The sequence below is a fragment of the Dryobates pubescens genome, chromosome Z (genome assembly GCF_014839835.1).
Source record: "Dryobates pubescens isolate bDryPub1 chromosome Z, bDryPub1.pri, whole genome shotgun sequence".
NCBI lineage: Eukaryota > Metazoa > Chordata > Aves > Piciformes > Picidae > Dryobates > Dryobates pubescens.
The window spans coordinates 66,655,368-66,669,156 of NC_071657.1; the positions used below are offsets into that span (position 1 = coordinate 66,655,368).

General features: G+C 48.4%; 1 protein-coding gene across 1 annotated transcript; it reads right to left on the reverse strand.

Annotated features, from left to right (window-relative positions):
- Window positions 1–342: 342 nt before the first annotated feature.
- Window positions 343–9,322, reverse strand: MARVELD2 (MARVEL domain containing 2). The gene is made up of 6 exons (XM_009896076.2): window positions 8,237–9,322; window positions 6,755–6,787; window positions 5,474–5,610; window positions 3,227–3,398; window positions 2,717–2,767; window positions 343–810 (listed from the first exon to the last, which is right to left on the reverse strand). Exons 1-6 carry the CDS (start codon window positions 9,320–9,322, stop codon window positions 694–696), a joined length of 1,596 nt encoding a protein of 531 aa, XP_009894378.2. The 3' UTR covers window positions 343–693.
- Between the last annotated feature and the right edge of the window lie 4,467 nt (window positions 9,323–13,789).

The following is a 13,789-nucleotide window of genomic DNA, read 5'->3' on the forward strand; positions in this document are numbered from 1 at the left end:
CTTAGGGCCATTCCCAAGAGGGGAACAAACAAACAAACCACCCAACAAAGAGAACACAAAAGAAAACCAATCCCCAAACAAAGTAACAAAACCATGAAACAACCCACACACCACCAACTATAGCTGCTTCAAGTAGAAGTCATTTTGCATCTCCTGTTGGACAAAATTACAGGTAATTTCTGACATAAGCATTGGAAAATGCAATACATGAACTCTTATTAAGCTAATACTCAGACTTGCCAAAATCATTAAACATGACTAAACACTCCACCAAACTCCAGCTAGGAAGAACAGCTCAACTCTTTCTGACATCATTAAAACATAACCTGTAAATATGAAGCTGTTTAAAGCATTTCTGTGCAGGCATTTGATGTGGTATTTAGAACTGCTTTCTTTGGGGGACTTGGCAAGTTAGCAAATATGGTATTTTTAAACAAAGTATTTAAGAGACCAGGCTGTGTAGTGCCTAATAAAAGCAGCATGTTAACAAATGTTTCCTAAATTTCACTGGTAACTTCATTATATTGATTTACACTGGATCTGCATATAAAACCTACCAATAATGTACAACACCTAAGTGATGAAGTGATTGAGCAATCCCCATATGCCTTCTGTTCTGAGAGCAAATAAATAGTTTAAAACATCCAAATTGATCCAAAAATAGAAAACAGCATCCACAAGGTGAAGGCACAGCTAAGATTCCATGTTCCAGTTCATAACTTTATCATAGTCCTGAATTCGTTGTTTTATGTGAGAGAGCTTATTCTTCAGGTATTCACAACGCTCCTTTTTCTCCAGAAATGCAGGATCCTGCCAAAATTACAAAGCAGCTTTCATTAACATCATACACCTTCAGACTCTTCCAGGAATAACCTATTACCAGTAACGTTCTTGATTAGGAACAGTTACATAAATATTACCCAGGAATCACACTCCCTTGGAGAGTCTCTCATTTGAGACTCTTGAACGTGTCCAGAGAAGGGCAACAAAGCTGGGGAGCGGTCTGGAGCACAGCCCTGTGAGGAGAAGCTGAGGGAGCTGGGGTTGCTTAGCCTGGAGAAGAGGAGGCTCAGGGGAGACCTTCTTGCTGTCTACAACTACCTGAAGGGAGGTTGTAGCCAGGTGGGGGTTGGTCTCTTCTCCCAGACAACCAGCACCAGAATGAGAGGACACAGTCTCAAGCTGTGCCAGGGGAGGTTTAGGCTGGAGGTGAGGAGAAAGTTCTTCCCAGCAAGAGAGATTGGCCATTGGAATGTGCTGCCCAGGAAGGTGGTGGAGTCACCGTCCCTGGAGATGTTCAAGAGGGGACTGGACACGGCACTTGGTGCCACAGTTTAGTAGTCATGAGGTCCTGGGTGACAGGTTGGACTTGATGATCTTTAAGGTCTTTTCCAATCTTATTCGTTCTATGATTTACTGGCCTCACTTAAAAATGAGAAGGTGAAACATCTTGGCCAACACTCAAAATCACTTTTGGAAAGTCTGAGTTTCATGCCACCCAGAAAACACACAAATTCTTTCCAAAGGTAAGACAGTGTTTCTGTTGTTAACTTGGCTGTGTCAGCCAGTGAATGTGAACAAACTGGATCACACAAAAAACAATCAGTATTCTAAATGTAGAATGTTAAAACATGAGACATACTTCCAGAAGATGAAAATTGTTTGTTGTTTTGGTGTCCTCTGCCGCTTCTGACGGCATAATTGTTCTCAATTGTTGGCATGAATAGAACAGACCAGGTTGGAAGAGACTTCAAGATCATCGCATCCAACCCATCAACCAATCCAACCCACCTAAACAACTAACCCATGGCACCAAGGACCCCATCCAGTCTCCTCCTGAACACCTCCAGTGATGGTGACTCCACCACCTCCCCAGGCAGCCCATTCCAATGGACAATCACTCTCTCTGTATAGAACTTCTTCCTAACAGCCAGCCGAAAGCTCCCCTGGCGCAGCCTGAGACTGTGTCCTCTTGTTCTGGTGCTGACTGCCTAGGAGAAGAGACCAACCCCCACCTAGCTACAACCTCCCTTCAGGTAGTTGTAGAGAGCAAGAAGGTCTCCCCTGAGCCTCCTCTTCTCCAGGCTAAGCAGCCCCAGCTCCCTCAGCCTCTCCTCATAGGGCTTGTGTTCCAAACCCCTCACCAACTTCGTTGCCCTTCTCTGGACACCTTCCAGCAAGTCAACATCCTTCCTAAACTGAGGGGCCCAGAACTGGACACAGTACTCGAGGTGTGGCCTAATCAGTGCAGTGTACAGGGGCAGAATGACCTCCCTGCTCCTGCTGGCCACACTGTTCCTGATGCAGGCCAGGATGCCATTGGCCCTCTTGGCCACCTGGGCACACTGCTGGCTCATGTTCAGCCTACCATTGACCACTACCCCCTGGTCCCTTTCTGCCTGGCCGCTCTCCAGCCACTCTGACCCCAGTCTGTAGCTCTGCATGGGGTTGCTGTGGCCAGTGTGCAGAACCTGGCACTTGGATGTGTTCAATCTCATGCCCTTGGACTCTGCCCATCTGTCCAGCCTGTCGAGGTCCCTCTGCAAAGTGTCTGTGTCCCTAACTTTGCCTAAGTTTTAAAACACAAAGTTTACAAAGTCCTGTAGTAGCTATGGATGCCCTGAACTACTGAGCTACACTTGGTGTCAGACACACTGGCCATCTGCACTCTCCTATTAATTAGATTCACTAGTAAGGTAAAGCAGAAAACACTCACATTTTTCTTCTTCTTGTACTCCAGCAGAACTTTTGATATCCTCTCCTGTTCCTAATGAAAAAGACCACACAGTTTTTAAACACTTCTCAGTGTGCTCCAATATCCTCATGTAAATTCTATAAAACACTTGTCAGATGCAAAATCCTCATTATATCAATGCTTTTCCAGTTGTAACACTGGAGTTGTTTTGTCTCAAGAAATGTTGAAAGGACATCAACTGTAACTCACTCAACATTGAAAGCCACTAGCCTGAAAAGAACAAACAAACAAACACACACAAACCCAAGAAATCCACCCCAACCCCCCTCCACCCCAAACAAGTATACAGCTTAATTGCAACTTGGTATCCTTCACTGATTATGGAACAAGAAATAATGTACTTGGGAAAACTTTCTCTCCCACTACCTCACCACCAGCATCAGAAGACACTGTGCCCCAGACAAAGACAAGCCACAAACTGCCCAACAGCACACTTGATGTCCTTTATAAGCCTGTTCCACAGGTACTTACATACAGACTTTCAGGGTGGTGAGGGAGCTGTCTCAGCAATGCATCCAGCTCATCAAACTTCTTTAGCACAGCATGAACTTCCACAGACAGTTCCTTATACTCAGCAAACTGATCGTTGAATACTGCTTTGTAGCGGTCTCGCATTTCATTCGTTTGAATCGCTGGGTATTTCCTTAAAACACAAACAAACCATTTCCAAGGACTACTTTAGAATCATAGAATTATAGAATCAACAAGGTTGGAAAAGACCTCCAAGATCATCAAGTCCAACCTGTCACCCAAGACTTCATGACTACTAGACCATGGCACCAAGTGCCACGTCCAATCCCCTCTTGAACACCTCCAGGGATGGTGACTCTACCACCTCCCTGGGCAGCACATTCCAATGGCAAATGACTCTCTCAGTGCAGAACTTTCTCCTCACCTCCAGCCTAAACCTCCCCTGGTGCAGCTTGAGACTGTGTCTTCTTGTTCTGGTGCTGGCTGCCTGAGAGAAGAGACCAACCCCCACCTGGCTACAACCTCCCTTCAGGTAGTTGCAGACAGCAAGAAGGTCTCCCCTGAGCCTCCTCTTCTCCAGGCTAAGCAACCCCAGCTCCCTCAACCTCTCCTCACAGGGCTGTGCTCCAGACCCCTCCCCCAGGCTTTGTTGCCCTTTTCTGGACACCTTCCAGCAACTCAGAACTGGACACAGGACTCAAGGTGTGGCCTAACCAATGCAGAGCACAGGGGCACAATGACTTCCCTGCTCCTACTGGCCACACTATTCTTGATGCAGTTACGACTTCAACAAACACAGGAACCCTTCACCCTCACAGTGTACTTTTGCATTGTTTTCCAATCTCAACCTGATGAAACTTGTACATATGCAAAAGCACTGAAATCACAAAAGTTTTGAGGTTGGAAGGAATATCCAGAGGTCATCTGGTCCAACTTCCCTGCTCAAGCAGGGTCACCTAGAGCTGCTGGTGCAGAACTGTGTCCAGACAGCTTCTAAATATCTCCATGGATGGAAATTCCACCACCTCTCTGGGAAATCTGTGCTTACAGGGAAAAGGATTCAGGTTTGTGCCCTGATGTATGCCAAATAATATAAAAATTCATTCATGATCTCATACATCACTATGGAAATGCCTGCCCTTTAGAAGGCAGCATGTTACAGATTTAGCACCCCATGCAGTGCTACAGGCTGGGGTCAGAGCGGCTGGAGAACAGCCAGACAGAAAGGGACATAGGGATACTGGTTGATAGTAGGGTCAACATGAGCCAGCAGTATGCCCAGGTGGCCAAGAAGGCCAGTGGCATCCTGGCATCAGGAACAGTGTGGCCAGCAGGAGCAGGGAGGTCATTCTGCCCCTGTACACTGCACTGGTTAGGCCACACCTTGAGTCCTGTGTCCAGTTCTGGGCCCCTCAGTTTAGGAAAGATGTTGAGATGCTGGAAAGCATCCAGAGAAAAGCAACAAAGCTGGGGAGGGGTTTGGAGCACAGCCCTGTGAGGAGAGGCTGAGGGAGCTGGGCTTGCTTAGCCTGCAGAAGAGGAGGCTCAGGGCACACCTTATTGCTGTCTGCAACGCCCTGAAGGGAGGTTGTAGCCAGGTGGGGGTTGGTCTCTTCTCCCAGGCAATCAGCACCAGAACAAGAGGGCACAGTCTCAAGCTGTGCCAGGGGAGGTTTATGCTGAATGTTAGGAAGAAGTTCTTCCCAGCAAGAGAGATTGGCCATTGGAATGTGCTGCCCAGGGGGGTGGTGGAGTCCCCATCCCTGGAGGTGTTTAAGAAGGGACTGGATAAGGCACTTGGTGCCATGGTTTAGTTGATTAGATGTTGTTGGGTGATAGGTTGGACTTGATGATCTCAAAGGTCTTTTCCAACCTGGTTAATTCTATTCTATTCTAATTCTATGTAGAAAGTACAAGAGTCATCACATTTCAGAGGCTACAGAGAAGCAGCTTCCCATGCATTTTGTTTTCCTCTAAATTGTCTGTGTGGTGGTCTTTTGTTCCTTTGGCTTGCTAGATGGTAGCAGTGTTTTAATATTTGAAGCCTGAATGGGTTTTCAAAATGCAAGATTCATTCTTATGATTCCCATGGCACTGGTATTAGCCCCCACCCTCTCTATTTTTATAAATATCAACTTAATAAAGAATTATGTGTTCCCATAGCACATGCATGCAGAGAAACCAGGAGTGAAACACAGGATTCAGGTATTCTCCATGAAGTTTGCTCAGCAAAGTTCGGTCACTTACGCTAAGTAGTCTGGCATTACAATGGGTTTAGGAATGTGGCCTGCAGGTATATGACCATTAAGTAGCTCTGGTTTTCTCTCCACTGACTTAAGCTGTCTGTAAGTCACCTCTTCTCTGGGTCCATCATCAACATCATACTGTTTTAAAAGGAAAGAAGTTGTTAGTGAAGTCAGTTTTACTTCAGTCAGTTTTACTATATGTAAACCACAAAATGCCCACCTAATTTGAAGACAGAGAAACAAACCAGAGATGCTCCTTGCAACCCTTGCAGTAATCAGAAAAATAGTAAAGAGTTACAGTGATGTTTCTCAAGAGTGTCCATCTTCAGTTTGTCCTAACAGCATTACCAGTGACAAATAAAACACTTCCTGGGGCTTGAAAAAGTTGCCTGTGTCTTTAGATAATAATTTAAAGGGAGCTTCCTTGGGTATCCTTCCAATTTGTGAATGAATAGGAATGAGGCAGATCTCTAGAGCTGTTGCACAATTTATCTGTAGACCCAGAGACAAAAGCACATGGAGTCCTCATGGAACACATAAAAAGGGAACTTGATCCAGTATTGAAGCAACAGAGGGAACAGTGCTAGGAAATGCAGTTTCTGACAGGAAACATGTAACACTGAAAATAAATACATCATTAATTCTCTGGGAGTCTAGAGTAGCATGGAATAGAATAGACCAGGTTGGAAGAGACCTTCAAGATCATTGCGTCCAACCCATCAACCAATCCAACCCAACACCACCTGCTGTGAAGCTCCTATGCAACTGTTGTAGTGTATATAGCTGCATTGTTCTGTGCCTGAAGTACTAAAACGGTCAAGAAGATCTTTGGAGAAGTCTTGGAGACACAGGAACAAGCTGAGCTCACAGAGCACCTACTGCTATGCTTATACCAGCTGCTCTCCTGACAGAGTAGGCAGCCAGGAGGGAAGAGAGCCTCCAGAAACCTGCAGCACATCTGCAAGCTGCTGTTCCAGCCACATCTGCCACACTCTGGTGATTAATGCTACAAAACTTGACACTTCATAGATGAGGGTACCTGCAGACAGAGGAAGGACTAGGTTTCCTATCAACAGTAAATTTTATAACCTAGTCTGAGTTGTAACTACAAGCTTCTTCCACATCATCTAGCTAGGAGACTGCCGTCTGGACCACATAAAGCACTGAACCTAATGTCTTCCAGGACAGATGAGTAAATAAATAGACAGGTCAATCAAAATAGTCACAAGAAAAGGAACAGACACTTGGAAATACAACAGAAAAATAAATTCCCATTTCCTACCTTCTTTTCTGGAAAAGAGGTCTGTGTTTTCATCTATCAAAAAAACCAGGAAGAAATGTAAGGGTTGTTTTCAGCAAGAACAGTATGCAAAAGCTCAGACTTCTAAAACCTAGACTTCTTAAAAAATCATGCTGTACAGAGAATTGCATTTATATTTAGACATTAAACCAATTCAGTGTCTTTTCAGATCAATTGATTTAAAGACTGCTTAATAACGGAAGAATAATTAAAAAAACCCACACCGAACACCCAACCCTCAGAGTAACACCACTCTTCCAGAGCACAGCTGTTACGGAACAGCTTGCAGGAAATGCTCGGTCTCCTTTATTATTCAACATTCCAGCCCATATTAACTCACTCAGCAGCCCAATTCATTGCCTAGAAAACACAACAAGTGAGCTAACCGCAGCTCAACCAGCAGGTGTTTTGCACGGCACTAGAGCTTAGCCTACACTATCCAAGTATTCCCTTTAGAAATACTGGAATCGTAGAATCGTTTAGGTTGGGAAGATAACTGGAGTAAGAGAACACAGAAAGTAACTGGGAAAAGTGACTAAGCATATGTGTAATTCCAGCTCTTTGCTACTAAAATCACTTAAGCCCATGGCAGGGGGGTTGGAACTAGATGATCCTTGTGGTCCCTTCCAACCCTGACTGATACTATGATACTATAAGCCTAACGTAAGGAGGGGTTAGGCTTCCCATACATTAACTTTTACACCACATCTATTTTAATTATTTAAGGATTTGGGGGATGGCGATGGTGTTTTCACACGAAGGGAGTTTTACACAAACGACTTCTAATTTCCTAGTTAAGACTGATTAAGTTTATCATTAACTAGGTGAGTACTGAATGCTCCTAGTAAGGGCAGGGGCAGCAGCATCAATGCAAAATACTGGATGAGAAAAAGATAAAGTTGATCGCCAAGACATCAAAATCTAGCCAACTCTGTTATTTCTAATAAGAAAAATTGAAAAGTCACACAGAAGTAGCTTGTAGCTCTGCTTGCCAAGTAAAAAAAAGTCAGTATTTCATGTTCATACTGATGTCTTCAGGTAAGTGCTGTGTGTTTTTAAGCCTAACCTCGCTGGACAAGTAGCAAGCCCCTTGTTTATTCCTTCCTTTGTTTGGGAGATGCACACCAGGAAGTACTCTATCAGGTGACACAGGAAAAGAGCTGTGGCTTACTAGGAGAACAAAGCCAGCTTCTGACTAAAGTAAATTTAAGAAACAAACAACAAGAAGAAATAACAATAATAATAAAAGAGTCCCAGAATTTGGCTCAGCCATATTAGAAATGCATTTCATTTGGCGATCTCAAATACTGTTAAGACTGGTGAGAGTTCACACTCTAAGGCCACAGACCTGCCCTGAGAAGACACCTGATACGACTTAAGCCTACGGTACAGAAAGCTCTTGCAGATGGTCCCCACCACACCACGCCTGCTAGACAAGACACAAAAGGGCAACTGATGACTTACCTCCTGTTCCATCAATGCCCTGTGCTTCCTGGCTTCCTCATGCCTCCACAACTTTAGACAAACCACCGCGCTGATCAGATAGACGATCACCGTGACGAACAAGAAGATGATGGCTGCTGTCTGACCTCCTTCCACACGGCAAAATGCCGCGTTTATTGGCGTCTTAAACAACTGGTAGTAGCAAAGCCCGCCTCGGTTGGTATCGTTGACGTACACGATGGCAGCCGACATGTATAGCAGGAACATAGCCAGGTTGATTCCAAACTCGGTGAGGGGCCACCAGTTGGAGTCAAGGAGGATAGTCCGATAGTACATGGACATGCCCAGCGCCAGCAGGACGATGGTGACCACCCACGCCGTTCCCGCTGCCACCAGCACGAAGGGCGTTTTGGGCCCGCTGTAGGAGTACCCTCCGTAGGCACTTCCAGCCCCGTAGCTGTAGGGCTGCGCGTATCCGAACATGTTGTACCACTCATTGTCCTTGTGCACGTAGGCCGTGACGCAGGCAAAGACAGCGGCGCCCAGCAACAGCTCGGCCGCGCCAAGCAGCCGCAGCAGCCCGGCCCAGGACTTCATGTAGCCGTACCGGCGGTGGTAGTCCTCCGCTCGCTCGCTGTACGTCCGGCCGGTGGCAGCGCTGCGCTCCAGCGAGCCCAAGGGCTCCTCGGCCAGCATGGCCTCTGCCTCCTTCCGCGAGTTGTAGCTCCCGCCAGAGCCGCCGTACGGATCCCGGTATGAGCCGGGCACCGAGTGGGGCTGCGGCCGCAAAGGGCCAGGGGAGGCCGGCGGTGAGCATTCGATTCCCTCCGAGACGTACCTGATGTCGGAGGCCGTGCTGTCCCAGCTAGAGCCGTGGTTACGTCTCCCCTTGAAAAAGTTCTTCCACGAGTCCGGGATGAACCGCCGGACCGGCTTGAGCTCGGCCGGTCCGCTGGGGTCGGGACTGCGCGCCCCGGGATGCACGGCGGGCCCGAAGGGGGGCTGCAGGGGTAGCGGGGGCGGCGGCAGCGGGGAGCCCAGGCTGGCCGCACGGGACGGCAGGGACCTGCCGGACCTTCCGCCCTCCGCGCCGCCGCTCCTCGACATGGCCGGCGCTTGCCCGCAAGCGCTCTCTCGGCTGCCCCTCGCTCGCCCGACGGGAGCGACCTGCCGAGAGTCCGAAGGGCGGCCGCGCCGGGAGGAGGAAAGGGACGATCCCACCGGAACGGTGCGGGGGTGGGGCGCGGCCCAGGAGTGTCCCGTGGGGCTCCCAGCCGGGCCGGGCCGGGCCGCGCCGCCCCCTGCACCTGCACCCGCCCCGGGACCGCACCTGCGGCGCCAAGCGGCCTGCGCCCGGCGGGGCGGGTGCCTCGGGCCGCCCCGCCCCGGTGGCCTCACCTGCAACTGCCCAACGATCAGTGTCTGGGGAAGCGAGAGCTTGCGGCCGGCTAAGCCGCCGGCCTTGTCGGGCTGGCAGCGGGTTAACGGCTGCTTCCCCCTTGCTCTGGCCCGGCGGGGAGTGTAATCGCAGCCTGGGCTGCCAGTGAGCCCCCACTCCCCCCGCAGGTGAGACCCGTGTTTTAGTTATAAAACTTACTGGCCGGAAATACGATAAAACATGAATATTATTTATTAAATATAAAAAATTTCTTTCCCTAGCCAATTTTATTCATGTTCGTTTGCCCAGTCGATGGCAGGTTTACACATGGTAGAAGGCTGATAAACAGTAGAGTAGCAGTCTAGAACCATCAGAACTTGGAGCACAGAGGAACAAACTGGAATCTCCCTATGCGCGCGAAACCAAAAGCAATGCTGCCTCGAGTGTTGCAGACAACCACCGTCGGGTTCACAACGGAGCTAACTAAGAGGTAACAAGCTATAGACCCCAGAAATAGACAGATAAAATAGCGTATTTTACTCACGAACCGCAGAGCTGCTAACTACCAAAACTTTTGCTGAAGAGATGTTTTGGGTTCATAGTTATAGTCCGAAGGGCAGTATCCAAAAGCTTGAGGAAATGAGAGAGCAGGCTGTTGTAGTGGAGGCCAACTCGAGCATGATGCCCCTAAAACAAAGAAACTAATTGCTCTGAAGATAAGAGCAAGCGGGGTGCTTGTCGCCGCCTTGAATCCCATCAACGAACGGGGGAGAGGGAGATAAAGAGTGATGAGCGTGCGAGGGATGAGTGTAACGAGCAAAGAGCATAGGAGGATTTTCCCCTAGCAATTCCCCTTTTGAAAACGCAAGGGCCCGATGCCACAACAGCCATTCAAATCCCGCCAATCAATTCACACCTGCAGTCGCCTCTCTGAACCGTGAGGCTCGGGGATCGGGCTCAGTTTGCACCCCCACTCCAGGCAGCCTTAACGGCGCCTGCGTGTTGGGCTCCTCGACCTCAATCTGGACCCTGCAACAGAGAGGGAGGAGAAAGCCGGCAGTGGCACAAAACAGATTTAGCTGTCTTGTTAATGCCTCTTCCAGGACGGACTCCGTCATGGATCGGTGTTGGGCCGGCCTGGCCACGGGGGGGTACGTGAACGGAGAGATTGGCCCGGACAAACGAAAAACAATTCGCTTGTGTCCTTACCAAACAAGGAGCTCTACCCACAGCACTGCTGCGGGTCACGGAGAAAAGCGGCGAGTGACTTCCCCAGGGTGCAAAGGACGTGGAGTGCACTGCTTTGGGAGGACCCTCTAGGGCTCCACAGAGCTGGTGAAGGACCTAGACAGCAAGTCTTAATAAGGAGCGGCTGAAGGAACTGGGATTGTTTAGTCTGGAGGAGAGGAGGCTGAGGCCAGACCTCATCGCTCTCTACAACTTCCTTAAAGAAGGTTGTACCAAGGTGGGTCTCTTCTCCCCAGTATCAGGTGATAGAACAAGAGGAAATGGCCTGAAACTGTGCCAGGGGACTTTAGATTGGATATTAGGTAAAATTTCTTTACTGAAAGAGTGGCCAGGCTTTGGAATAGGTTGCCCAGGGAGATGGTGGAGTCCCTGTCCCTGGAGATGTGGATGTGGCACTTCGGGATATGTTTTAATGGCTATTGTTGGTGGTTGGACTCAATGAGCTTAGAGGTCTTTTCCAACCAAAACATGTCTGTGCTTCCATGATTCATCTAGTCCAACCCCACTGCAGCAAGCAGGGACACCCCCAATTAGATCAGGTTGTTCAGAATGCTATCAAATTTGACTTTGAGCATCTCCAGGTATGTGGCCTCCACCACCTACCTGGGCAACCTGGTCCAGTGTTCCACCACTGTCATAGTAAGAACTTCTTCTTAACATCCAAGCTGAATTTACCCTTCTCACGTTTAAAAGCATTGTTCCTTATTCTAGTGCTGCAAGCCCTTGCAAACAGTTCCTCCCCACCTTTTGTGCGGCCTACTTCAGGTACTGAAAGGCTGCTATAAGGTCTCCCAGAACCCTTCTCTTCTCCAGGCTGAACAACTCCAACCCTCTCAGCCTGTCTTCATAGCGGCGGTGCTCTAGTCTCCTGATCATTTTTGTTGCCCACCTCTGGACCTGCTCCTTCAGGTCCATTACCTCCTTGTGTTGAGGTCCCCAGTGCTGGACACAGTACTCCATGTGAGGCCTCAGAATCACCTCTCTCGATATGCTGACCCCACTTTTGATTTACCTTCTGGGCTGCAAGTGCTCATGTCCATTTTTTTTGTCCAGCAGTACCCCTAAGTCCTTTTCTGCAGGGCTGCTCTCAGTCAGATCAGCCTCCAGCCTGCACTGTCCTGACTCAGGTGCAGGACTTTGCACTCGGCTTTGTTGAAACTCATGAGATTCACCTGGAGCCACTTCTCCAGCTTGTCCAGGTTCCTCTGGATGACGTTCTATCCCTCTGGCATATTGACTGCACCATTAGGGTTGGTGTCATCTGCATATTTGCTGAGGGTGCACTTGATCTCATTGCCTGTTGCTGAATATTACAGCACTGATCTCCATACAAACCCCTGAGGGATGTGAGAACTCAACCTACAGTTGTCTCAGGGTTTGGCCATACCTGGTCTGAATAGACAGGGCATGGGTTTTGATGAACCTTGATGGCTCTCAGTGAGAGCTGCTTGAATCACAGAACGTTAGGGTTTGGAAGGGACCTTGAAAGATCATGTAATCTAGCCCCCCTGCCAAAGCAGGATCACCTACAGCAGGTCCCACAGGAACAGGTCCAGGCAGGTTTTTTATGTCTCCAGAGAAGGGAGACTTCACAACCTGTCCAGGCAGCCTGTTCAAGTATTTTGTCACCCTCACAGTGTACAGGTTTTTCATTATGTTCACATGGAACCTCCTATGCTGCAGCTTGCCCCTTGTCCTATCATTGGACATCACTTGAGAAGAGCCTTCCCGTTCAAGAGTCTCTCCATTAACAATCCACTTTGGAACCATTCCCCTCTCTCATTTAGCTTGCTCCCCCTTTTGAGTCCCACCTCAAGAACAGTTTACTGGTGCACCTTTCAGAAGGGAAGGGAAGGCTTGGAGGTACTGGGCAGTAGCTTTATGGTCCACTTTACACAAGTGGACCATACTATAACAAAGGCTGAGGGAAGTGCCCAAGTGGTGTAGTGGGTAGCAGTCTGGAATGTAGTCACCAAAGAATCACTAACACAAGAGTCTATATCAGGTGACAGAACAAGAAAAAATGCCTGAAATTGTGCCAGGGGAGGTTTAGGTTGGATCACAGGAAAATTTTTTTCCTGATGGAGTGATCAGTCATGGGAACAGGCTGCCCAGGGAGGTGGTGGAGTCACCATCCCTGAAGGTGTTGGGGTGTTGATGGTTTGACTCAATGATATTAGAGGTCTTTTCCAACTGAAACAATCCTAGTATTCTATATACAGTTATACTGACTCTTACGCAGTTTTAAAAGGAGGTACAGAGTGGCTTATGGGAGCAAAATAGCTGGGAAGTGAACACAGTGCCAGTATGGCAGTGGGAAAAATGGCAGTAGATTTTGACCACAGCAAAAAAATTATCATATTTGTGGGGTGGGTACCTGCATATCAGGATGGGGAACACTTATCTCATGTATGGAACATTTAATGTTGGTGAGGGGCTTGGAACACAGGCCCTATGAGGAGAGACTGAGGGAGCTGGGATTGCTTAGCCTGGAGAGGAGGAGACTCAGGGGTGACCTTATTGCTGTCTACAACTACCTGAAGGGAGGTTGTAGTCAGGCAGAGGTTAGTCTCTTCTCCCAGGCAACCAGTACCAGAACAAGAGGACACAGTCTCAGGCTGTGCCAGGGGAGGTTTAGGCTGGAGGTTAGGAGGATGTTTTACACAGAGGGAGTGATTGCCCATTGGAATGGGCTGCCTGAGGAGGTGGTGGAGTAGCCGTTGCTGGGGGTGTTCAGGACAAGGCTTGACAGGATGCTTGGTTGCATGGTTTAGTTGATTAGGTGGTGTTGGATGATAGGTTGGACACGATGATCTTGAAGGTCTCTTCCAACCTGGTCTATTCTATGCTATGCTATGCTATGCTATGCTATGCTATGCTATGCTATGCTATGCTATGCTATGCTATGCTATTCTATTCAGGTTGTCTCACTAACAACTGACATGTTT